Source organism: Mastigoproctus giganteus, chromosome 12 (genome assembly GCF_048544385.1).
Source record: "Mastigoproctus giganteus isolate SK-2022 chromosome 12, ASM4854438v1, whole genome shotgun sequence".
In the NCBI taxonomy this organism is placed as follows: domain Eukaryota; kingdom Metazoa; phylum Arthropoda; class Arachnida; order Uropygi; family Thelyphonidae; genus Mastigoproctus; species Mastigoproctus giganteus.
This window is the reverse complement of record NC_143586.1, coordinates 75602891-75627512: the sequence shown is the minus strand read 5'-3', so window position 1 is coordinate 75627512 and position 24622 is coordinate 75602891. Positions and strand designations below refer to the sequence as shown.

Sequence of the window (24622 nt, the reverse complement as noted above, 5' to 3'; positions counted from 1 at the left end):
GGGGAAAACGAAGTTTATTGTTCAGCCATCCAAGAACCCAAGGGGCGCCTCCGTAGCCAGGTGGGAAGGAGCAGCAGTGCGTAGCACATGCTTCTTGATTAGACCGGGGTTCGAGCCCGTCACCACCAAATACGGAGGATGCGGAAAGGTCAGGTAATGACCACCGCATATCCCGGAGCAATATGGCCTTAGTTGCTAATGCTCCTAAAAAAAAAAAAAAAAAAAAAAAAAAAAAAGCTAAGAATCCAATACTCTAGCGCAAGGAATTTTTTTACGGTAACTTGAGGAGCACCAGACCAGATTTCGGAGGCATAGGACAGAATGGGAGAAATGCATCTCTGAACATGGTTAATGACTGTTTTCCTATCTTGAATCGCCGCTGTTTCTTGCTTGATCAACCATCTTGATTTTTGAATTTTTTTAGCAACATATACATAGTGAGAATTAAATGAAAGATTTTTGTCAAAAACAACTCGTAGGTCTTTGTGAGCAAATACGTTGGGAATTGAAACATTTGCAATTTTAATTTCTATGTGGTTTGGTTGTTTCTGTAAGGAATAAGTTATTTGAGCAGATTTGTTTGTATTTATAGTCAGATTGAGATTCTTCAGATACTTGATGATTCCGCACATCTGTAAATTCGCATCATGGCTAACCTTGGAAACGTCATCACAGGATTTGGAAATAATAAACAACTTTAAATCATCAGCATAAGCCAGCAGATTTGGATTTTCTTGTAGGAGTGGTTGTAGAGAAGCTGAAAATATAACACTGGAGAGAACACCTCCTTGAGGAACGCCTGTTGCGGTTGTGACGAGAATATTATCAGTATTAGTGGGGAAGATGAGATTTCTATGATTTAGGCTGTACTGAAGATAGGATATAACCATTGTGTCAATGAGGAAATGATTTTTCAGTATTTCGATGGCTTTCTTGTGATCAATGTTGTCGAAAGCACTTTTGATGTCTAAGTAAAAGACATCGCATTGCGCTTTATCCTGAAACGCAGTTTGGATGCGCACAATGTTAGCTAGGCTTGTTGTTGTAGAGCACCCTGTAGGACCAAAATGCATGTTTTTGGGTGCATTAGCGAAGATCGCATCCCGAAGATATGGCAGCATGATCTTATCAATAATCTTAGCGATTATTGACGATACAGCAATTGGACGATAGCTTATGTGGTTATTATTACTAGCCTGTTTTGGAATCAGGGTAATTCTAAAAGTCTTCCATAATCTTGGAAGGAATGGCTGGGAGATGCAACTGGAAATAATATGAACTAGAGAATCGATGATGAATGTACTGGACAATTTAATAATAAAACTAGGGATGCCGTCAGGACCTTCACTACTATCAATTCGTAGTTTGTTAATAATTTTCTGAACTGTATCCTTGTTTACAAGTTGGTTGATTAGCAGGGCTTGATTAGGATGCATTTCATGTTGAACGCTATTTGCGTGTTTATAAGAATTGAATTCTTTAAATTTGTTTTGCATATCTTCATTGCAGATGTCAAAATTGCATGTTTCCATATTTAATTTTATCCATTCCAAAGTCTGGTCATGCTGCAAGGTAGCGCTTGTTTTTGAAGAAAGTGCTCTTTTATTATGCTTGAGCCTGAACGTTAAGTAATTTTTGTACGCCTAAATTTTTTTGAGCTAAAACAGTGCTCTGCTCTTTTTATACTTTATATATGTTGATGAAGTGCCGTACTTCTTCCACTGCCTGTGGCATTTTGGTTTTCTTTTAAAGTATGGTTTTAGATGAGATTTGAACCACGGTTTGGATTGAGAAGAAAGTCTTACAAGTTTGGATGCCGACTCTGTTTTTAATTGATTTAATCATTTTATTACTAGAAACGGCGTCCTGAAGAGGTATATTTTTAAGAGAATCCCATGGATAGTATTTTAAGAGTTGCAAAACCTTTTCTTTCTGAAGGAATTTAATTGATGATATTCTTTTAGTGCTTTTAGAGGGAGGCGAGGATTCCCACAGCAAATTGTTTCTTGCAATTCTATACTTTTGTGGTCAGATCTAAATGTAATGTTGCTACCTGTATAGAGGCATGTTGGTTAATATCAAGAATCTGATTGAGTGTGATTTGAGCTCACGTTCAATCAGATCGTCGGCATAAGAAACACGGTTAGAATTACATGCTAGGAAAGGTTCCAAAACTGATGCGAAAAGGATAGCCGAAAGCACACTCCCCTGCGGGATGCCTCTTGTGACGTCGAAAGTTACCTGGAAGTCGTTGACAGTAACAGATAGATGTCTGGGAAGTAGGATTGACTTCAAGATTTGTAGCAAGGTATCTGCCAGACTGAAGTAGTGCTTCAGTATAGTAAAAGAGAGCTGGAAGGTATATTATATCATATGCCGATTTAATGTCCAGGAAGATGATGTCAATCTGAGTTTTGCTATTGAGGCCTATTGGATTCTGAAGAGGATATCTAGAAGATTGGTAGTTGCTGATCGCTTGGGCAAAACGGTATGAAGGTACTCGGGCCTGTGACCAAAGCAGTGCTGGGCAATTGCTGGCTGAATTACCTTTTCAAAGATTTTAAGTAAAGAGCAACTGATGTAGATTTTTCGCAGACCTTTCGGAGATTTAGGTTTCCTAATCATTGGAATAGGTGTGACATGATAACATCTCCAAATTGGTGGAACGATTCCAGATTGTAGGATTCGTCTGAAAATATGAAGTAGAACGTCAACTATGTATGTGATGAATAGTGGAAAACCGTCTGATCTTACAGTAGCTTTGTCTAATTAGTTAATGACATTAATCAGGGTCAATCAAATGCATATCCATGATATAGGGCATACAGGAATGTCTGTAGTACCTAAGGTAGCTTAAATATCTAAAACAATGAACGAATATCAAATGAATAATAAAACGATAACTCGTTTTAGTGATAAACCGATTAAGAGATAAAAATGAATAGTAAATTCAAATAATATATAACAGATATTCACATACAATTTGAATTAAATTAAACCATATATATAACATTAAAACTAATATTAGTTCAAGAAATTGCCGCTTTAGCGCTGCTATAATAGTTCCGTACTGTCATTTTTACTCATCCTGAGAAAAATCGATAATAGAATATTCTCATTAGCTCGCATATAATAAGTCGCTTAAATAACGCATTCCATTAAAATATGACTTTAAATATTGCACGCTTTGAATAGATTATGCGCGTGTTTAATAAAAATGTAATTATAAAGAAACAAAAAAGTGTTTACGAGACCCGACATGATTTAGAATTGTAAAACTGCAGATACTCTCAACGATCAAATCGCGTTATTTTAAGTAATCACAGTTCACACAGGAGCTGCTACAATGCAGCTCGGCCTTTCAGATGCATCCGAGTGTCTGTAGTGCAAAGAATTATGTGCGAATGAACATCAGGCAGGTGCCTTTATGTGTTAACCCATAGAAATAAGAAGGTTGTACGTGAGGCTAAAGTACCGACGATGATTTCCTTAAATGGTGCGAATGTCGTCGTTAGTGTCCCTATCTCGAAGCCGACTATTCACTCGGAAAATTTATGAAAGCACCGCGATCATTACATAATGCCCGTTTTGCACAATACCAACGCGTAAGCTTACAATAACTACAGTAAAACGAGAGAAATACCATTTCCGAAATAAATAATAGCTGTACAAAAACAGAATTCTGAAATGAAATAAAAAACTGAATTACCGTTAAATGAAGTATTCACTAACACTACATCGTAGCCGAGTGGTCAAGCACACGGGTGCTAATTACACGTGCCTCGAGTGACCAAGGTTTAAACCCATGACTGCTAAATACAGTGCTGTTTCTTTGTATTTTGTCTATCACTTGAACTCCTCTGACCATTTAGTCATCCCGGAGTATAAACAGAAAATATTTATTTACGTTGAGTCAAGTTACAATAAAAAAAGCTTTTCTAAAAGTGTTTTACATAAAATTTAGATTATTTGAATTCTAAATTGTTACAGGTGTAAAGATTTTTTTTTCATTTATTTTTATTATTTTTAAAAATAGTTAAAAGAATCTGTAATATTTATACAAATCATAAATTTTTATTAATAATTTTATAAATTAAAATTACTATTTTACCGTTATTTATGAATATTAACTTAGTTATTTTGTATGTCTTTGAGAAGCCTCTTGGTCTTTTTTTTTGACCTGTTCTTTTCGCAGTGTACAAAATATATCCAAAACTTGTAGTTTCTTGCATCTCGATAATTTTCGAATTTTTCGGGAAACAGTTGAACTAATTATGAGTAACTAAATCAGTTAGTGTAGGTTAATAACGGTTCCTATTATAATTTGTAATTTTGTTATAATGTAATTGTGAAACTCACTAACATATTTTTCTGTCATATACCAAGTTGGTATATTCCATTGCAGTTAACTACCCTTTAACTACCCATAATTATGAAAAAAGCCATCGTCTTTATTCTCTTGGCTGTGCTATTTACCATCATCAAAAGAATAAAGATGGAGGCTTTTCCATAATTATGAGCGGCTCTATCAAAATTACGTGTACTGACGTAACATTTAATATCTTTAGATACCTGAAGGCAAATCGATAATAGCAGTGTCAGTTTTGAACAAAAAAAGCAGGTCTTTGACCCTTGTGGGCTGTCAACAGTTATCAAGGCTAACGATATTTTCTTTTCTGTCCAAACCTTCTCAGCACACTTTCTATAACATGAATGAAGTTAGAATGGTGGAGACTTCATATAAATGATTCATAATCTAAAAATAATTCACGAATCGGTTTCAAAAGGAAAACAGGGTCTTAATGGAATGGAGTAACTTTTTTTTTAAGAAACTGCTCGAACTTAAAAGCGTGGTTAAAGTTGTGCCTATAACAGTGCAGTATACGAGGAATTTTGGGCACTTAGGGAGACATTCCATTTTTTGAACAAATTGGAAAAACTTCTTGGAACAACAACAAAGAATACCAATTTGACAACAGTTAGCGAAATCTTTAAACCTTGTGTGGGTGCTCATATTACCAGTATAACAGATAGAGGAATCAAAACATTGATAAAACATCTATAAAGAGTGAAAATAAAAATCTAAACAGCTGTGTACAGCAAAACAAAAAAATGGAGAACCTAATATTGAACCCTGAGGAACTCCTGTGCTTAGAATGAATCAGCTGGAGTAACCCCCCTTAATGGCAACAAAATGGAACCTGTTAATGAGATTTACACCAGCTGCTCCATACTTCCGTAGTCAAACACTGCTGGTTGAGACCACCAGATACGAGGAATAAAAACTTTGTTGTTGGAAGCAGATATGGGTTCTTAGATAAGAATACATCATTTTGATAAATAATCCTCTCTAGTATTGCCTTGTTAAAGCCTCTAATTAATTGGACCCTGTAGTTGTATTGTCAGGATAATATTTCTTCTTTTGAGGATGTGATGATAATTTATAAACTAAAATATACCTCGGATGTTGACTTCCATGCATACGATGTTGATCCATAACTCTTTCTTAGCTCCATTTGTGAATAAACGCCTGTTCAAATTAGTCTCTCGCGACAAGGTAAAATAACCCAGTCCAATATTTAATAATTTTAAGAAGTACTGTACTGTAAGTTAAAAAATAATTAAGTCAGTTCTAATAGATCGACCTGATTAATTAAATAAAAACGAAAAAAAAAATAGTGAAACAGATTTAGATATTTTAAGACATCGCTCTGAGTTTACAAGTGTGAAGTTCAATTATCAAAGGTAAATTTCTCTAATTCTATCGAAATACAAGTAACTCAACAGAAATGCTTCATGGAATTAAGGTAGTAATGGAATATAAATTTTCTACAAAATATAACAGAGTAAATGCCAGAAAGATTGTTCGAAACACCCACACAATGAATAGGACGAACAATTTTGGTTCCTACCTTCACAGCAGCCAACCAATAAATAGAAACCATTATCTACATGCTTTTATTGTAAACGCTAAATAAACAGTAAAAGAGGGTGATAAACCAAACCAATTATCGTACCTTTTCCGTCGGTTTTCCCTGAAATTATATCACTTGGCTGACCTCTACCAGCTTTGTTAAAAGAGATCACATAGAACTGATAACGCATTCCGCATTGCAGACCACGGAAGGTATAACTGTTACGGTCTTCCGGAAGCTGAACTTCCTCCCATTCCTGAGATTCCGACTTCTGGAATAGAATGTAACCTGGCGGAAAGAAATAAACATTCGTAAGAGCGAAGCAGAATGTGGTATCACTTTTATATACATTCCTAGAGGAATATTTTATTGGTTGTTTCCCTTTTGCAGGAGCAAAAAAAAAAAAAAAAAGGCTTGCTATACAAGTAACAAGATAAGTGTATTATTTATTACACGTCTCGTATCCTGGCGCAGAGGTACTTGAGAGAGAGACTGAAAGGATAACAGATCGCACCACTTTCTGGTTTTAGTGCTGCATGTACCACTAGTAATAGAAAATGAGTTTTAGTCTCGTGCTGTGACTAGATTGGATTTCCGTTGGTGGTAATCAGATAAAAGTTTCCCTTGTGGTCTTATTATATTACCCATCAGTTTCCTGGAAAGCATTTTTATCATCCTCTTCCGAAACGATTTCATTGACCCACTCTAAAATTCTCAATGTCCGTTTAAGGAGATATTGAATATTTTAAACTCGCATTTCCATACTTAGATTCTCTGTCAGAAATTCATGGTGATCGACTGTAATTTTAGAGTAGCGCAGGTTAAAAGTGATTTCTGGTGTGATTTAGCTTTCATTGACTGACTTAATATGATGGATTAATCATTTTGTTTTGACGCATTTGCCAACACTAATTACTTCTAACATTAAATTCCTATCGTTTTGATGATTGTATTGAATGAGACATTAGTTGCTGTTAGTCTAACGGAGACTTAGAATTTTAGGCCATGTTTTGATATGTTTTTCTGTACATGTGAGGGCTGAAAAACGGAATAACTTACTAGAAAAAACTACTCCCTCCTGAGATCAGCTAACTACACTCCCGATTGAAGAGATCTTTAAGACTACCCTAGTTCCAGCACCATGAGGAATTAGTATATTGTGACTTGAACTGCAAGCGTTTTATTACTGTATTAGTTTTTGAGAACAAAAAACAGTTTCTGGTGGAAAAACAACAAGAAGCTCTAGCCTTGAGATCGTTTAATTCAACTATCTTGTGAAAAACCCATAAAACTTCCTTCTGTGTAGATGGCAACTGTTTCTCAACCTGAGCCGACGAGTGCTATCAATCCCAGGAATTTCTACACGAAGTGAGAAAATGTGTGGTAAATTAGGTAATTCAGGAATCACTATCACTTTCCACAGAAGAATAAACTTGCCTAAATATCGAACAAACATTACCTTCTAACGATAATGTTCCATTTTCATCAAAAAAAAAAAAAAAAAAGGAGCCACCTCAGTTACACGGTTCAGACCAATAATAAAAGCCTCATGTATCCTCAAAGTTATGGAGACGTGCCTTATACCCATCTTAACCAATCAGATTCTTCCGTGTGATTCTCCTTATATTATGCATTGAAACGTAGGTCCACCATTACAAACCTACTGGCAACCAGCAACTCTATTCTGGAGGCTCTACAAGATGGGGCTGAGATAGCAGTTGTTTACCTAGGTATCCAGTCCATATTCAATTGCATTGATGCCGTCCTCGCCTCCAGTTCAACAGTCTATCTCTCCCCTACCAGATCAATGGAAATATTCTAGAATTCTTAAAAGTCGCTTCTAACGATTAGGGTTCTTCACCTGACTGTGAATAAAAAATCTTTCGCAAGGAAAGTTTGTGTTGTGTTTCTCAGGGTGGAGTTCTATTCCGGCTCCTCTTCATGGTTGCAATCCACCAATTCCTCTGCTAGCAAACGGAATTTATTAGCTACTTGGGTGATTTGAAGCTCCTCTATTGGATCCGTGAGACAGTGCTTCCGAAATAATCATCAACAACCTAAAGAATCTAATTACGTACCTAGCACAGTTCGCTCTAAAGATAAATCTAAATAAATCTGCATAAATGGCGTTCTCATTAAAATCACATCCAGTTCAGTTACACCTGGAAATCCATTGTTGCAGATATCCACAACAAGGTCTGTAAGTTCAGATGGCTTTCCACACAACACCTTCATGTCACCAAGTGTGGGAACACGCAGGAGAAATAAATATGTCAAGTTGTTAGCAAATGTATAATTGGAGAGTCCTCATCCCTCCCGAAACTCCTAAGAGTAGTTCATTGAGGACAAATCCTACAGAAGACGTGTTATCAAGGAACAGTTCTCGTCTTCAGCTGAGTGATTGTCAAAGTGATACTATGAACTGTGTTTCGCGTAGGCGAGGCTACCCTGCCGAACCTAGCGAGCATGATAATTTCATTCTTATAGGAGTGGTAAAAAAATAAAATGAATACATATCCTCTGTAAATAACTTGACTAATCATGTTAATGTTTTTATTATGTAAATGCACTGGCAATGTCGCTGTTATGGGTAGTGCAACAGTCCTCCATGTAAAACCTTATTTCTATTCGCTGATTGCAGTAAAGATATTAATAATATATAGGAGACAACTAAGCCTGATTATGGACCAGAGCCTGAAAATATTTTTACAATAATGCTGGTGAAATATTAAAAGCAATAGGAGAGCGAATAAAAAAAAATAATTTACTCTCCTATTTATTATTTTAAAAAAATAGACTGAATGCAGGCAACAGGCGACAGTCCTGTATAACAACGTAGAGGTACGTTGACTTATGGAGCGTGTTCTGACACGGGATGTTAATTTTACATACAAGTTGCATTTACTTTTTGATTTACCCTCGCAAATAAATACTTTGGAGTTGCATACTTTTGGCAAGGCAGTATAGGCATGCCCCCTACATTCCCCGAATCAATTTTACGGAATCACTATTACGTACATTTAGAAAATCAATGATGTTTGCTTTGATCGATGTTTTAATGTAAGCTTCGCTAGACTCTGATACTGCATCCTGCCCTGCCCATTCGTAGGTTTGCTTAAGCAGTGCTGTTTACTTCCTTAAACTATGAACTTATCGGAAATCTGTCCTTTACCTTGTTTATCCCAACCCATCAAGTCTGAGTTAATTAATTCTTGTGTAATCCGCATCGTATAATTTATGATTTTTAATTACGAGCTCAAATTTAGATGATTTCAAGCACTGATAATCTAAGTTCCCATAGATTTTGTGATGAAGGAATCTCTAAATAAAATATTTCGATATCGAAGGAAAAGAAACGAATATAACAGAAAGTATTTGCATATTTACCAATTCACAAGCAACCCGCTGTAGTAGATTTTGTTCAAGTATATTTGTTACAGTTAAAACCCGAAATCCATTACTACAAGTTCTTACTAGTAAAAACTAAAAGCTCCTAAACAGCATTCTACAAAACTAGTTTATACTAATAAGGAATAGAAACCACTGCGCCTGTTGATATAAACCTGAATCCAAAGTGTAACTCCTAGTATTTACTGACATTTTAAATAAAAACTAGTTCTTATATTCTCTCCAAGCAAGACAAATACTAAAATAACAAATCCTTTAACCCATACTTGGCTTATTTCCGTTCAATTAAATAAAATAGTCGACTTTGCTAATGCAGTCCCTCATTACTATAAACAACGGACGAAAAATTGTTTTTCTGCTTGAAAACTCCGAAGAAAATTTAATTAGAAAGTTAGTTTATTCAACTAGAAAACTATTTTAGTTATTGAAGTATACTTCGGGATTATTGGTAAAGAGCGAGTTCACTTAATTGCCATTACTTAACGCAATGAACTTAATTTATCTTCCATTAAACCCTAACGAGAATGAAAAGCCACAAAAATGGGTCTAATTACCAGGCTGTGTATGGTTCCACTTTGATATCTCCCACAAACATTGATCGGTATCGGGAAATCAATTAGTGATAAGGTTGCATGATTCCGTAATGATAGGCTACCAGGGAAGTTATTTCAAGAAGAAATAAATGTCCTTCTGATTAATCCTGGCGTGATAGAACGTAATTGATAAGTAATTACTGTCATTATAGGTTCGAACCGCTTTTATGACAATAAGTGCGGTGTGCTTTCATTCTTCGTTGACAACATGGACATTGCTTTCCTTCTAACTGTTCAGAATTGCGTTGCAGGCTTACTTTCAAGAATTTAATCTTTATTTCCGCGTTTTCTAGGTAGGCCATTGGTATAATTGATTGCCAATCTATCATCAGAGTTCGTTCTCATTTGTCATATTTGCAACAAAAAAAAATAAGGAAATTGGACGTTGAATTAAAGGAAATTGAATTTTGATAAATTCTTTATATATAAAAATATAATTATTGATATTATATATTAATCATATTATATTTAAAACGGTACAAATAAATACGTTTATTTTTTTCTAATTGGAGCAATGCTTTATTATTTGAACTGCGAGTGCGATACCGACGCAACTCGAGGTGAAGTAACTCTACAATATGACATCTACAATATGACATTGACATTTTGCAGTAAATATAATTAATAATTATATTTTTGAAAGGTGTGCCAACATGTTTATTGATAATTGGAGATTGTTAATGTTTCAAATGGTGATATTAAAATAAAGAAATAAATGCAACCAGACAAAAAAGAAAAAAAAACTAAAATATATATTTTTTAAGAAATAGTGTGAACTATTTTGAACAGTTTCAAATAAATTTTGAATAGTTTGAAATGATTGCATTGTTCAAACAAGAGATAGTACGTTAAAATGTTGCTGCAGGCTGCCAATGGTTGGTAACAAATTAGAGCTCAATATCTTTGACTAATTGATTATTCCGATAGTACTCTTCATACATTATGTGAATCAACTTATACAGTGTAACAATCATTAGTGTTCACTTGGAAGCGAAAATAAAATGAAGAGACTACTCTCAGAATATTCTGGAAAATGTTTATAATGCTACTTTCAAAATTTCCTATTCAAGGAAGAAGACAGCGCGCGTAAACAAAAGCGAGCTAATATTGAAGGAAAGAAGAGAGTTGTGGATTTAAATTCAGCCATTCTTTCTGGGTTATTCTTTTTCGTGCACAGTTAACGCTAATCCTTCATTCCAACTGAGTCAACACCCTATATTTTGCCTTTGATGCCTTTAATATGCGATAAGCATACGTTTTTGTTTATTTGCACTTGCTGTCTCTTGTGTGTGAATTTTACATTTTGAGTTTTTGGCATGTAAACATCTTTGGCGACACCTCGGACTATAGTAAAAGCAATTTGTCACTATTTTAGTAAACGGAAATGACGTCATTTCCGGAAATTGTGTCAGTAACTTTCCGGAAAGGATACATCGATTACGACATAAAAGAGCTTTTGTGTTGTAAATATTTTATCGATTGCTGTTTGTATCACTGTAAAAGCTTCGAAAGGGGTCTTTTCGCAGTCGCGTTACAAGGCTATGCCAGGTCATTACCGCATTCTTCGTCAGGGTCACCATAGCCGTTGTCTTGACACATCGTCTTACATATTTTAATCGTTTTGCTAATGTCCAAGTCCGATTCATACCATTTGCGCTATTCTAGTATGACCTCTTTATTGTCGTCGTAGATTTTTACAAATGTCAGGGATGGGATACACTTAATTAGAAGGGGTGCAAGAATATTTGCTGATGCTATCGAGACAATGTTAGGTGGGTTGGAAAACTGCTAGTTTGGGCGATTCGCAGACTAAAATATTAACGGTAGCCGCAGGCAGAGGTGGAAATGATTCTTGCACTGCTTCTATTGGAATGAGCAACAGCCCGGAAAGCCAGTTGCTGGGGATTTCAGGAACTGCTGGGGGTCATGAAACAAGTAAATACGTGGGCTGTGTTAGGGTAACTAAGAGTAAGAACAGGTGCATCTATACTTGCATGTACACCAATGCTAGGAGTATAGTTAATAAATTTGATGAATTTGAAGTGCTGGTTAAGACATCCAAGGCGGATATTGTTGGGATATTAGAGACATGGTGTCACTCAGATATAAGGGATGCAGAATTGGAATTTGGGGAGTACAATGCGTACAAATAGGATAGGAAGGGAGGAGGGGTTATGCTGTTAGTTAAGAAACACAAAATCTAAGGAAGTACATCCAATTGATGTCGTTGAACAATGCAATATTGAGTCTGTTTGGTGTGACATAAGCACTGGGAAAGTAAAAATGAGAGTAGCTGTGTGTGTTATAGGCCTAATGAATCTGACGAATATAATGAGCAGTTGTGCAGAGAAATAACGTGGGACAGTAAATTAGAATGTCTTGTAATGGGGAATTTTAACTTTACAGGTATTGACTGGAACTTGTGGTTGGTCACTCGCACACTAGCAAGGCTTTTGTGGATTTATTGGATGATTGTTTTCTACACAGCATGGTAGAGAGGCAACAAGATGGAGTAACACTCATGATCTCATTATATAATTATCAGCAGTGATTATTCATGCATTAAGAATTTACAAATAAAGGAACCACTAGGTGGCAGTGACCACAGTGTACTTAATGTGGGATTTACTTATAGATATAACTACCATCAGGGGTAAAGGGAAGGGTTTTTGCTTTCGTAAAGGCGACTACAGTGGTCTCAGAGATTTTTTAGGTTCTATACGGTGGGATCAACTGATGATGTTACCAACAGAAAATTATAAATGGGAAGAATCCAAGGAAGTGATTTTGGAACCAACTAGACATTTTGTTCGAACTCCGAAATACTGCTCTAGGTTCAGACCCAAATGGATGTCAGATGAATTAACGAGATTCGTGGCAGGGAAGAAAAATGCATGGGATGCACATAAATTGTCGGGTGACACAGAAGCCTATAGCAGATACAAGCTAGCCTGTAATCAAGTCACAAAGGAGATTAGGCAAGCGAAGGCAGATTATGAAAAATCTTTGGCAAAGGATGCAAAGAAAAACAGCAAAGACTTCTTTACTTATATAAACTCTTAAAAGGAAGGGGATTGGTCCACTTGATATCAATGGCAGGACCGTAGATGATCATTCTCAGATAGCTGCCGAACTAAATGAGTATTTTGCATCTACATTCACACATGAGGAGTTATTCAAGGAGGGGAGGGCCAGATGTTTATTAAACTCAAACAGGAAGTTAAAATATTTTGTAATAACTGAGAGCAAAATGGAGGAGAAATTGTTGAAGTTAAACATAAGAAAGGCACCTGGGGTGGATGGGATCTATCCAGTTATATTAAAGGTGGCATAGGAAGTAAGCAAAAACCCTTAGCCATAATTATAAGAGCATCCTTGGACTCAGAGGAAGTTCCCACGGACTGGAGATGTGCAAATGTGTCCTCAATTCACAAAGGGTGACCGAGGAATTACAGACCTGTTAGTTTGACTTCTGTTCCAGGGAAAATAATGGAGTCACTGATTAAAGATGCATTGCAGGATCATCTAGACAAGAGAGCAGTAATAATTCAGACACAGCATGGATTTATCAAGTCTTGTCTGACCAATTTGATTCTATATTATGATGTGGTCACAATGGAGCTGGATGCAAAAAATGATTTTGATATTATATACTTGGATTTCAGGAAAGCTTTTTACACTATTGCGCATGGAATAGTTCTGTACAAATTGGAGCAGAATGGTATTAAGGGTAAGTTGCTACAATGGATAAAGGGGTGGTTGAGGGGGAGAAGGCAGAGAGTGGTAATCAATGGACACTGCTCATCGTGGGCTAAGGTTATTAGTGGAGTCCCACAGGGTTCGGTGTTAGGTCCACTGTTGTTTTTTATATTTATCAATGAAGGTATATCAGGCTTAATGTTGAAGTTTGCAGATTATACAAAGGTTGGCAGGGTTGTTAATAACAGTAATGACAGTATGCTGCTGCAACAGGCTCTGGAAAAGTTGGGCAAATGGGCTGAGAAGTAGCAACTGAAGTTTAACATTGACAAGTGCAAAATGCTGCATATGGGTAGCAGTAGCCCCTGAGAAATGTACCAGTTATGTGGCGTTACACTCAGGGTAGCGGAGAATGAAAGAGACCTCGGGGTAATTGTGCAGTCAGATATTAACTCGTCTGACCGTTTGGTCGTCCCGGAGTATAAACAGAAAATTTATTTATTTATTTATATGAAGTTTTCTGAGTAGTGCAGACAGGTTGCCAGGGCAGGTCATATCATGGAGTCGTGTCAATGATATATAGGAATTTTGCTAGCAAGGATAGAGAGGTCATTATTCCGTTATACAAGGCAATGGTCAGGCCACACCTTGAGTACTGTGTAGAGGTCTGGAGGCCTCATTTTAGGAAGGATGTAGAGTTGCCAGAACGAGTACAGAGAAGGGCAACAAGACTAGTGAAGGGAACAATGGGGTGTTCTTATGGAAAAAGGCTTAAGGTGTTCTGCAAATCGCAGCTTCTGGAGACTAGGCACTAGGTGTATAAGGCCATGAGTGGGTTGAGCAAGCTGTTCTGATGGGATTCTTCCTCTTGCTCAGATTACAAACCTGATGGGGCATAGATTCAAACTGAGGAAAGACAGTTGTAGAATAGATGTGTGGAAATTTGCCTTTAGCTAGCGGGTGGTTGATTGCTGGAACAAACTTCCATCTGTTGTTGTGGAAGTTGATAGCTTAAATAAATCCAAGGCAGAACTAGACAAACATTTAGAATGAATGGATCAGTGAAATGGGAAGGCTTTTTTTGGCTAATGCTGTATAAGCTTGCTTTCTTGCATCATGTGCCTCTACTAATGCTATCTCTATTTCCTCATTGCGAAATGGAATGAGCAGCATTACCATCTCGCGCTTGTACTCGTTGAGATCGTGATCCAAGTCATAGTTTCGATAGCGTATTATGCGTGGATACTGTCTTTGCTTGCAGATCTCGTAGCGCTGCATGTGTAATTTGCGACAAAGTATGCTAGAGTAACATGATCCAAGTGGTGTGGTCTCTTCTCGTATTTGTCAAACCAATTCTGTTTCCATCGTGTTGACTGAAACAAGCACTTTGTCCGTATGCGTGTCTCAGGCGCCTTATTTGTATGAACGTTAAGGGAGGAGAAATAAGCCTCTCTGTCACTAAATCAATCTAACTTCGGTAAATGCGATGGAATTTCTGGATAGATAAAACCTTTCAACAATTATATAGCGCTGGAATTGTGTTGTTCCTAAGTGATTGAATTGAATCCTAAGTGATAGCGCTGGAATTGTGTTGTTCCTTCTCTGCACCTATTACACACAAGGATCCCATCGTTGTCAACATCAGGAAATTCAGTGTGTATCAATGGTAGATTTTAGCAGCTGGTTTCTTTTAGAGAAATGAAAAATCCTAAGGCACAACTCACTTATCAAAGAATAACACCAAGACACTACGCTAAAAGGAAAAGCTGCACAAAAACTCTCTTATTTTTCTAAACTCCAGAATGTGAATTTTACGTATTCCTCAATTAAAATGGATTTTGATTTATACATTAAGACATTGGCCTTTGTTATTAATAAACAATTCATATAAAAATGTTGACGGTTCTAAGAACAAATTGAATAGATATTTCTTCTCTTGGTGACTTGGAGCAGCAATATTAGACGAACATTTAAATAGCATAATATAAAAGAAATATTTTTCTATTCGTTTACCTGTTACGGGATTAGTTTCCTTTTCATTGTGGTCCCAAGTAACATGGATTGAAGTAGGCGTGGAAGAAACTAGTCGCAATGTTGGTGCTACTGGAGGATCTGTGAAGGGACGATGAAATATTTATTACAGCTTACGATATACTCATAAATGATGTTTTAGGATTGAAATGTTCTACTAATATATACTAAACTGTATGATTCCGCAATTTTTCCTATACATCATTAATATCAAAATGTTTAAATTCAAAAATTTGGTTATGGCAACTTTACATACTGAACGTTGGATGATATCTAATTAGAGATTAATTTTCTTATAGATGTAAAAATATACATAAAATAACAAATTATCATAAAAAACAAATATGTAGACAATGGCGGAAATCGCATGATTGTTTAGATCACGTGGGGTTTAAACAGTCATCCTTTGAGGGATGAAAATAATTCAAAATCTCTCTCATTTAATTACATGTAATCATGTATTTAAAACAACGTCCAACTATAATCCAGCCAGCCCTGAATTGTGCCATCTCACTTTTTTTCAGTCACACTCAGCTAGGAGTGTGACTGATATTTGATCCAAAGCTTCATTAAATAAACAAGTAGACAAGAGCTGCTAGACATAAATGGCTGTGTAAACAGTATTAACAACATATAACTGAAAAATCCATCATGTTTAGGTACATTGATGCTGTAGCGATCTTGACATGTGCGTCTCAGGCGAGGGTAGAATGATTTTTCTCCCTGAAATTCGATCTTTTCGTACAGAAAACAGAAAATCGACCACAGAACACACGCTATTTACAGACAATATGCAATATGGTACAGAAAATGGTGCAATATGACTTAAGTTGCTGATGCGCCTAAAACTTTCAACAACCAACCTTTGCATTAGAAACATCTCCCTGTGCAGGAATGGATTGGTCTGTGACGCTGGTGAAAACTCCAAATCGGATTCTGCTATAACGTGGTAGTTTGCACACGCGGCAGGCGGTTTTTGAGTGTCTGCGAGGAAGAATGGGTCGGCGTCGATATCTTTCCTACTTTCAAAGTGGAATGATTGTGGGGAAAAGACGTGCAGGTGGCAGTATCTCGATATTGACTCAACAGCAGGCGAACAACCAACCAGAGGTCACATATGAGACAGCCACGTGTGGTCGACGCGGGTGGTGAGAGCTGTCTCGTCACATAGCAGCGACACAGCATAGTGGCTCAGCTAACTGTCCGGTACAATGTAGAAATAGCAAAACCAATATATCCATATCAACTACGCACGCTGGACATTTGCTCGTGCAGGCTATGGCCGTCACGGGTAACTTTGCTCACTGCGAGACATGAAACAGTGCCTTGCATGGGCACTTCAACATCAACACAGGACCACTGACATATGAAAATCTGGCGCCTGGCCTGATGCATCCGTTTCCAACTGTATTATGGTGATGGGCGTATCCGCATTTGGAGAAAACAACATGAGGCTATGGCAGCTGGATACAATGTTAGTGTTCGACTGGAATCGATTGTTACTGAAAACTGGATGGTATACCTTGATTACTGTCATTAAACGCACTGCCAACCTTTGCATCATCTGAAAACTTAGCCATTAAGCCTGATATAAACTTTCATCAGTATCATTAATAAATATAGAAAACATGAATCCCATCCATCCCAGGTGCCTTTTTTATATTTCATTTCAATAATTTCTCTTCCACTTTCCTCTTAGTTACCACAAAATCATTTAGCTCACTGTTCGAGTTTCATAAACGTCTGAAATCTCCTTCGCTAGAGAGATCTTCATGTGTCAATGTAGATCAAAATACGTATTTAGTCTGTCGGTAACCTGAGCAGGATCATCAACGTTAATTGGATTAATGTGTTTCATTCCCTTCCGCTCAATGCTTTCATAAGTAAAGAAGTCTTTGCTGTTTTTCTTTGCATCCTTTGCCAAAGACTTCTCATAATCTGCCTTAGCTTGTTTAACCTCCTTTGTCATTTTATTGCATTTTATATCTATCATGGGCTTCTGCATCACCGGATGATTTATATGCATCCCGTGCATTTTTTTTCTCTGCTACGAGTCTCATTAGGTCATGTGACATCCATTTAAGTGTAAGCCTTGAATAGTATTTCTCAGTTGGTACGAAAGACTGCTATCTTCTACGATTACTTCCTCGAATGCTTCTTATTTAGAATTTGCTGCTGGAAACATTAGTTGGTGCCGTTGTAAATATCAAAAAGTATCTGAGACCACTGTAGTCATTTACGAAAGCAAAGGCCTTCTATTTACCCTTTACTCTTCACTCCATGAGAGTGGTGTCTTTCATGGACAGTTCAAGTAAAAGTTTGAAATCGGTGTTGAATCGCAATGGGAATACACACCCATCCAGTGCTGTTGCGCTCTTCTTCTTCCAGTCACATAGTTCCTTGAGGAGCTGTTGTGGCCACCAACAAAATACTCCAACTGCATTGATCATATGCATTCTTCCTTTAACAGCAGTTTTTGGAGTTGGTTTTGTTATGGTCTCTGTGGCATCAGATAATGTGGTGGTATGCCATTACACTGTTGCGCACTGTGTTCATATTTAATAAGACTACGAAAATGTAAAGCACCTACTATAGAAGATCAAATATGACTAGATAAGTGGGATATTTATGGTGACTTTAAGACGTTTCTGAGTTTTCAGAAACATCCTCTGGAACAGCAGCGCAAGAAAGCGCTGCAGTAAAATAAAATGGTCTGCCATAATTGAGTTGCAGCGTGGCACACACAGTGTAGTAAATAAATATTCTGCTTATACTCCGGGACGACCACACGGTCAGAGAAGTTCACAAGATAGAGAGAATACAAGAGACAGCGCCGTATTTATCATTTATTGCTTAATAGCTAATTAAACTATTACTAAAATGTGTTTTAATAAATTAAAGTAAGAAATAAAAAATGGTAACGCAAAATAATAATAAAATATTAAATAGATGTTTAATAATTAAATTTTTATAGATATCTAAATACTGTACAGCATATATTTGCGAAACTTAGCGTTTCATCATGAATTCATCTGTATTTAATGATACTACATAAGTTGCTAATGACATATACATGGTAACTATGGAAACGGAGCACATAAAATGCCGTCGCGTGTGACGTTAGATATTTTTAGATTGTTGCCAGAAGACAGTTTCATTGGGCGCCTCCGTAGCCAGGTGTGCAGGAGCAGCAGTGCATAGCACACGTTTCTTGATTAGACCGGGGTTCGAGCCCATCACCATCAAATACGGAGGATGCGGAAAGGTCAGAGAATGACCACCGCATATCCCGGAGCAATATGGCCTTAGTTGCTTATACTCCTAAAAACCAAATAACAAACAAACAAGCATGTTGATGGAAGGCTTAGAATTTGGACAAAAGATAGCTAACATGAATCCATGGACCCTTCGTGTCTGACGACTACTGTACAAGGTGGTGGGAAAAAGTTTTATGGTGTGGGGAATGTTTTCTTGGCACACGTTGGGTCCATTGATACCCATAGATTCACGTCTGAATGCCACATCGTTGCTGACCAAGTGCATCCGTTCATGTTGCCAGTTTATCCTCAGTCAGATGGTTACTTATAGCAGGATAATGCGCCGGTGTACAAAGCCCGAATCACTGTGGAATGGTTCCAGGATCATGACAATGACTTTTCAGCATCTTGGTTTATAAGTTCATCTTGAACGTTTTCAGCATCTTGTTCAATCCATGCCTAGACGAATTCAGGCTGTTTTGAAGGCTAAAGGAGGCTCAACACGCTACTAAGTAGGTGTACCTAATAAAATGACAGCACAGTGTATATCCACACAAGCCTGTACGAAATAAGACGATCAAAACGTTGATGAACATATTCTTCATTGAAGTGAGAAGAGAGAACGCATGTTTACATGGAACTGATTTCGAAAATCAGTCTATTTTTTAAGAGAAGGAATTATTTTTCTAAAGACTGAATACATTTGAATATAAGAGACACAAATATTTGCTGATGCTATTAACTATTTAGCTGTGGAAGGTCTGCATTACATTAATAGCGGTTTAAAGCAGTGGCTGATTAGATTCTCACACTCTTCGAAGCGTCCTTCTGGGACATATATTGACTTAGAATTCAGTAGAAGCAGTGGCCCACTCTTGAATGCTGCATACAGGTTTTGCAACCGCATTTTCGGAAAGATGTGGACCTGTTGGAAAGGTGGCAGAGAAGAGTGACGAGACCGGTTAAGAACACAAAAAAAATATTCTTATCAAGAGAATTTTTAATTCTGTACGTTGCAGTTTCGGGAATCCACGCATCTGTAGATTATATTGATTGAGTTTTAGGACTTTAAAAAATGGTTGAGTAAACGAAACCTCGAGGGAATTTTTACACTTATTCACGTTACACAGAAAAGGTGGGACAAAAATTTAAATTGAGAGGAGGTGGCTGTAGGATAGATGATCGAAAATATTTCTTTAGACAAAGGTTGAGTCACTATTGCAATAAACTCCCACCAACTGCTGTGGAGGTTGGAAATTCATTTGTATAACTTTAAAAAATATATAAATTCCCAGTATGCATCAACAGCTTATGCGACATGTTTTTAATAACATAAATATGAAGACACGTATAAAGATGAAATGTTTCGCCAAAAATAATTATCATCCAAGTTTATCTGCACTGGCAAACCCTGATTTTTCCATCGAAAAGGCTTATGCAGTAATTTTATTATATTAATAATTTATATTAATAACAATTCATTGCAACACCAGGGTACCTGTCCACCCACTGATGAGGAGCCAATAAGCTCCGAAACGGTGCTGTATGGGTCATGGTATTCGCTGAGAATAGGTAACAATAGTCTTCTCCTATGGTGAAGCTTTAGTTATTCGAGGTAGTGCAATATCATGGCAACTCGTTGTGAAGGTATTCACAATATGAGATATACTTATTGATGCTCATTTATAACTACTTATGTAGTTGGCTATGTATAGAAATGATGCAAATGCACTAACTTGTACATTAGTTAAACTATTTACGTAACCTGAGGCTTTAGCCCTAAACTATTCCGTAATCAAAATCACCTTTACTAAATAAGATAAATATTTAAGAAATATGTAAATGACTATAACAGAAATGCACCTATAAAAAGTACACATGTTTTTGAATAATAATCGAGGCAAAAACTGTGCAGTTTAGATATGTTGCCCGTTTGAAAGTACTGTATGTACAATATATTATGACGTGAACTGGAAATCAAAGAAATAAATATTGAAACTGATAAATAATATACAAAACTTCAAATATCTTTATTATCAGAGTGTAAAACTAATTTCGGTACAGATAAATTAATTGGACAATTCATAAACAAGCAATTCCAGTCATATTAAGATATTTCTTTGCTTTGGAATCTTCCTAAGTGAAGAATAAATCTAATTCAGAGTTATACCTGTTATGACTTTGCTGAAAAAAGTGGTAATAAGGGTATTCAGTTGTTTTTGGTTAAGGATTTTGTCCCTAGGATGCTTGGAGGACAGCTAAAATTGATTTGTAAGGAAGGAGAAATTACTTCTCCTTAATAATTGAAATAGCACTCTAAGATCCGACTCAGATCATATCATAATTAAGTGGCGTTATCTTGAATAATCGGTACCAATGAAAATTATCATTGGAATAGAAATACAATCTGAAACAGATTAAGAAATCAAAGTAGCGGAGGAATTTTTGAAGTGAAACTTCTTTTAGGCTCGTTCCATGCAGTTTTCAAATGGGAGTAACTTGCGTTCGTGGATTGACAAAAATCGCAACGAAAATACGACACAACAAATGTGACAAAACCATAAGTAAAAGCATTATAGGTGCTCTGAACAGCCAACTATTATACTAAGCTGAAATCACACCTTAATGTAAAATTAATAGTTAAAATGAAAATAAGAAAAACTTGAATATAAAATGAACCTCTCACGTAATTTCTAAATACTCTGTATATAAGATTTTAAGTCAACTGCAAATATCTAGAAATAAATAAAATAGTACTAGGCTGAATGCACCGGTTCTCGTCCGATCACCGAAGTTAAGCAGCGTTAGGTCCGTTTAGTACTTGGGAGGGTGTCTGACAACCTCGGAATACCGGGTTTTGCTTCTTTACTAATTAGTATTTTAATAAAACTTTACAAATGTCATGTTTTCTCTAAAGTATTTTTACAATGAAATTTCTGCTTCATACCATGTAAATATAAACTCTAAATGGAGCAGTTATTGCAAGGTATTGCTGTAAATAAATAAATTAATTATTAATAGATTGATTGCTGATGAATAAACTTTGATATTTACAAACGAACTTCGCATTATCGTAAATTATGATGCTAATGAAATTTCTTTGGAGAATAAAATAACGCAGTTAGTATCATATATTAATACCGCCTGTTAAATTAATCTAAGACAGATTTAAATTGCCAAATGGAGAGCAGAATAATTACGAAACGTTTGGATCCAGTGAAAATGTCACAATTAATGATTGCGTTACCATTTATGGTAACGATTGAAAGAGTGAATTATGGCAAACGCACAACCTGATGGTCGCCAACACATTTTATCAAAACGATACACCTTCACTGGAGTAGATGTTTCAAATTGATTTCGATTATATCTTTGTTAGAGAAAACAGAGATACAGCCATCACAGATCGTGAGAAGTAATATTAACTCCATTATTGGAGTACAATAAGTGAGTATGACGCTTTTATTGATTTGTAACATGAACTCCACAATATAGCCTATTAGTCTTTGCGATCGGAGAACAGAATTTGAGAGAAAACTGTATTTATTGAAAATCTGTCCAACCACGTGAAATAATAATTATTTCAAGCTTAAAATACTTTGATGAATTACTCTGACAGTTAAATTCATCTGTTATTCATCTTTGATGAATTACTCTGAACAGCATTTCTTTAATATGTGGTTGTGTGATTTTCTTCGTTTTCTCAAGGGTAAGAGGTGACTGATTCATTTTGAAGTGAAACTTCTTTAGGCGCGCCCCAGGAAGTTTTCACTTGGGAGTAATCTGCGTACGCGGATTGGCAAAAATCGCAACGAAAATGCGACACGAAGTAATACATCGCCACCCACCATTGTACCACTCCGTACCCAGGCACGAGCGACGCATTACACACAATCATTACCCCTACAATCGCGATATCTCGGCTTCTATCCGATTTTAAAAATTTAAAAACCAAAATATTCTTTCGTCATTCTCTACCATATTTAATAAAAAAATTCGGAAAAAATTTATAATTCAGCATGTTGAAGACTAATAGTGAGCGTTGTAAGGTGTATAGAGCACGTACTGTATACGTGCAATGCCACCACCGAAACCACCACCATTGGATACAAAGGAGAGATCTTTAAAAACTTTGTAATCAACTTGTAAAATATTAAACCACTGTAACGTTGAAATAATAAACGTTTCAAAAGATTTTAAAGACGTTTCACTTAACTTCTGGTACGCATGTTCATCACACATTTTTTTTTTTTTGGGTTGACAAAAGAAAAAATTATGAATTTAGTAAAAATATTATTATTACTTTTAACACGAGCGATTGTATCCATTTGTTTTAATGCGTTTGGAACGTGAATAATGAAAGGAAATAAAAAACAGGAGTTGAAATAAAACTTACAGCAGAAACTGAGGGATGATTCATAATTCAGAATGCCTTTACAGCGATAACACGAAGTTACTGAACTAGTTCACAGATGCCTTCAGTTGGTAACTGGAGTATAATATACATATGCGCTTCGGATGCTGTTCCGTGCTATCCTCTCCGAGCGTCTCATAATTTAAGCACGTTTCGGAAGTGCCCCGAAGGAGTAAACAATCTGAATCACTGCAGAAGTTTATAACTATATCATAAACGAGCGATGAGCTCAAGTGAACCTCATGGCTATAAGTAACAAATGTTCTTATATATCAATGTAACTAAACACAGGAGAGCATTTTGCGCTTTTCAGCTGCAGTTATTTATTTTTATCACCGTTCATTTAAAGATTTTATATCAGCAACGAACATCAAATTTCTTCATCGTATCAAAATAAGCAATATAACTACGCCATTTTTCTAAAATTGTCTCTGCCACTATTCTACATGGAATAATAATAAAAAAAAATAAATAAACAACATATAAATATCAGTCAGTTCATTGATCAGCCAGCTCAACGTGCAGATTTTATTTATTATTAAGAAATAAATATTATAAATAATATTATAATTAATAAAATATAAAATTATCTTTCGTATAACTACTTGCGTACGAAGTTTAACTAATAAAAATATAAATAGCATAAGCACACAATAGAGTTTAATGAATGACTTCAAAAATAAAGTTTTAAACTTGGTTAGTTTAGTCCACAAATGCGTTAAATGTGATCTGTATATTCTCAATATTAAGGATAAAGATGACGCTGATTAATGCAGGCATTGTTAGTTTGAAGAAAGATTGAAAGGAAGAAAGTGTCTTAAATGAAAGCTACCAAATAGCAAAAAAAAGTAATGGAGACATTCCTTAAGACAGAGAATGAAAGTTTTAGTTAACAGCGTCAGAAGTCTAGGAGACATCTAAATAAATCAAGTCCTGCTGAGAATTATGGTAAACAGGTGGCAAGAAAAGAAATAGAGATTAAGCATTTGTTAACAGATCCCATAATGATAATATATGTGATGTTAAACGAGACAGAACATATATTTTTTTTAAACATTTTCAGAAGGAAAGAGGAGGTAAACACTGGTTTTCAGTCTTTAGGATGAACAGGGTTCTGAATTTTTAGCAGAAAATACAGCATATTTTCTATAGGTGTCAGGAAAGTAATTTTGACACAAACATTCATAGAATATTTTAGTTAAAGGTTAACAGATAGAATGACTGGCAAATTTAACGATAAAAATAGGAATCATGCATGGAATTGAAGTATTATTCAAAATTCCCTTTTATTCTAAAGGGAAAGCC

The 24622-nt window shown here is 36.1% G+C and overlaps 1 protein-coding gene across 2 annotated transcripts in view; it reads right to left on the bottom strand.

Annotated features, from left to right (window-relative positions):
- LOC150077203 (cell adhesion molecule Dscam1-like) overlaps positions 1 to 24622 on the bottom strand; it is a 275287-nt gene that overhangs the window by 16081 nt on the left and 234584 nt on the right. For both annotated transcript variants that reach the window (XM_090386702.1, XM_090386703.1), the window contains exons 18-19: positions 15629 to 15727; positions 6018 to 6203 (exon numbers count right to left, since the gene is read on the bottom strand). In XM_090386702.1, coding sequence (XP_090242828.1) covers positions 6018 to 6203; positions 15629 to 15727 — 285 coding nt within the window. The remainder of the gene's footprint in view (positions 1 to 6017; positions 6204 to 15628; positions 15728 to 24622) is intronic.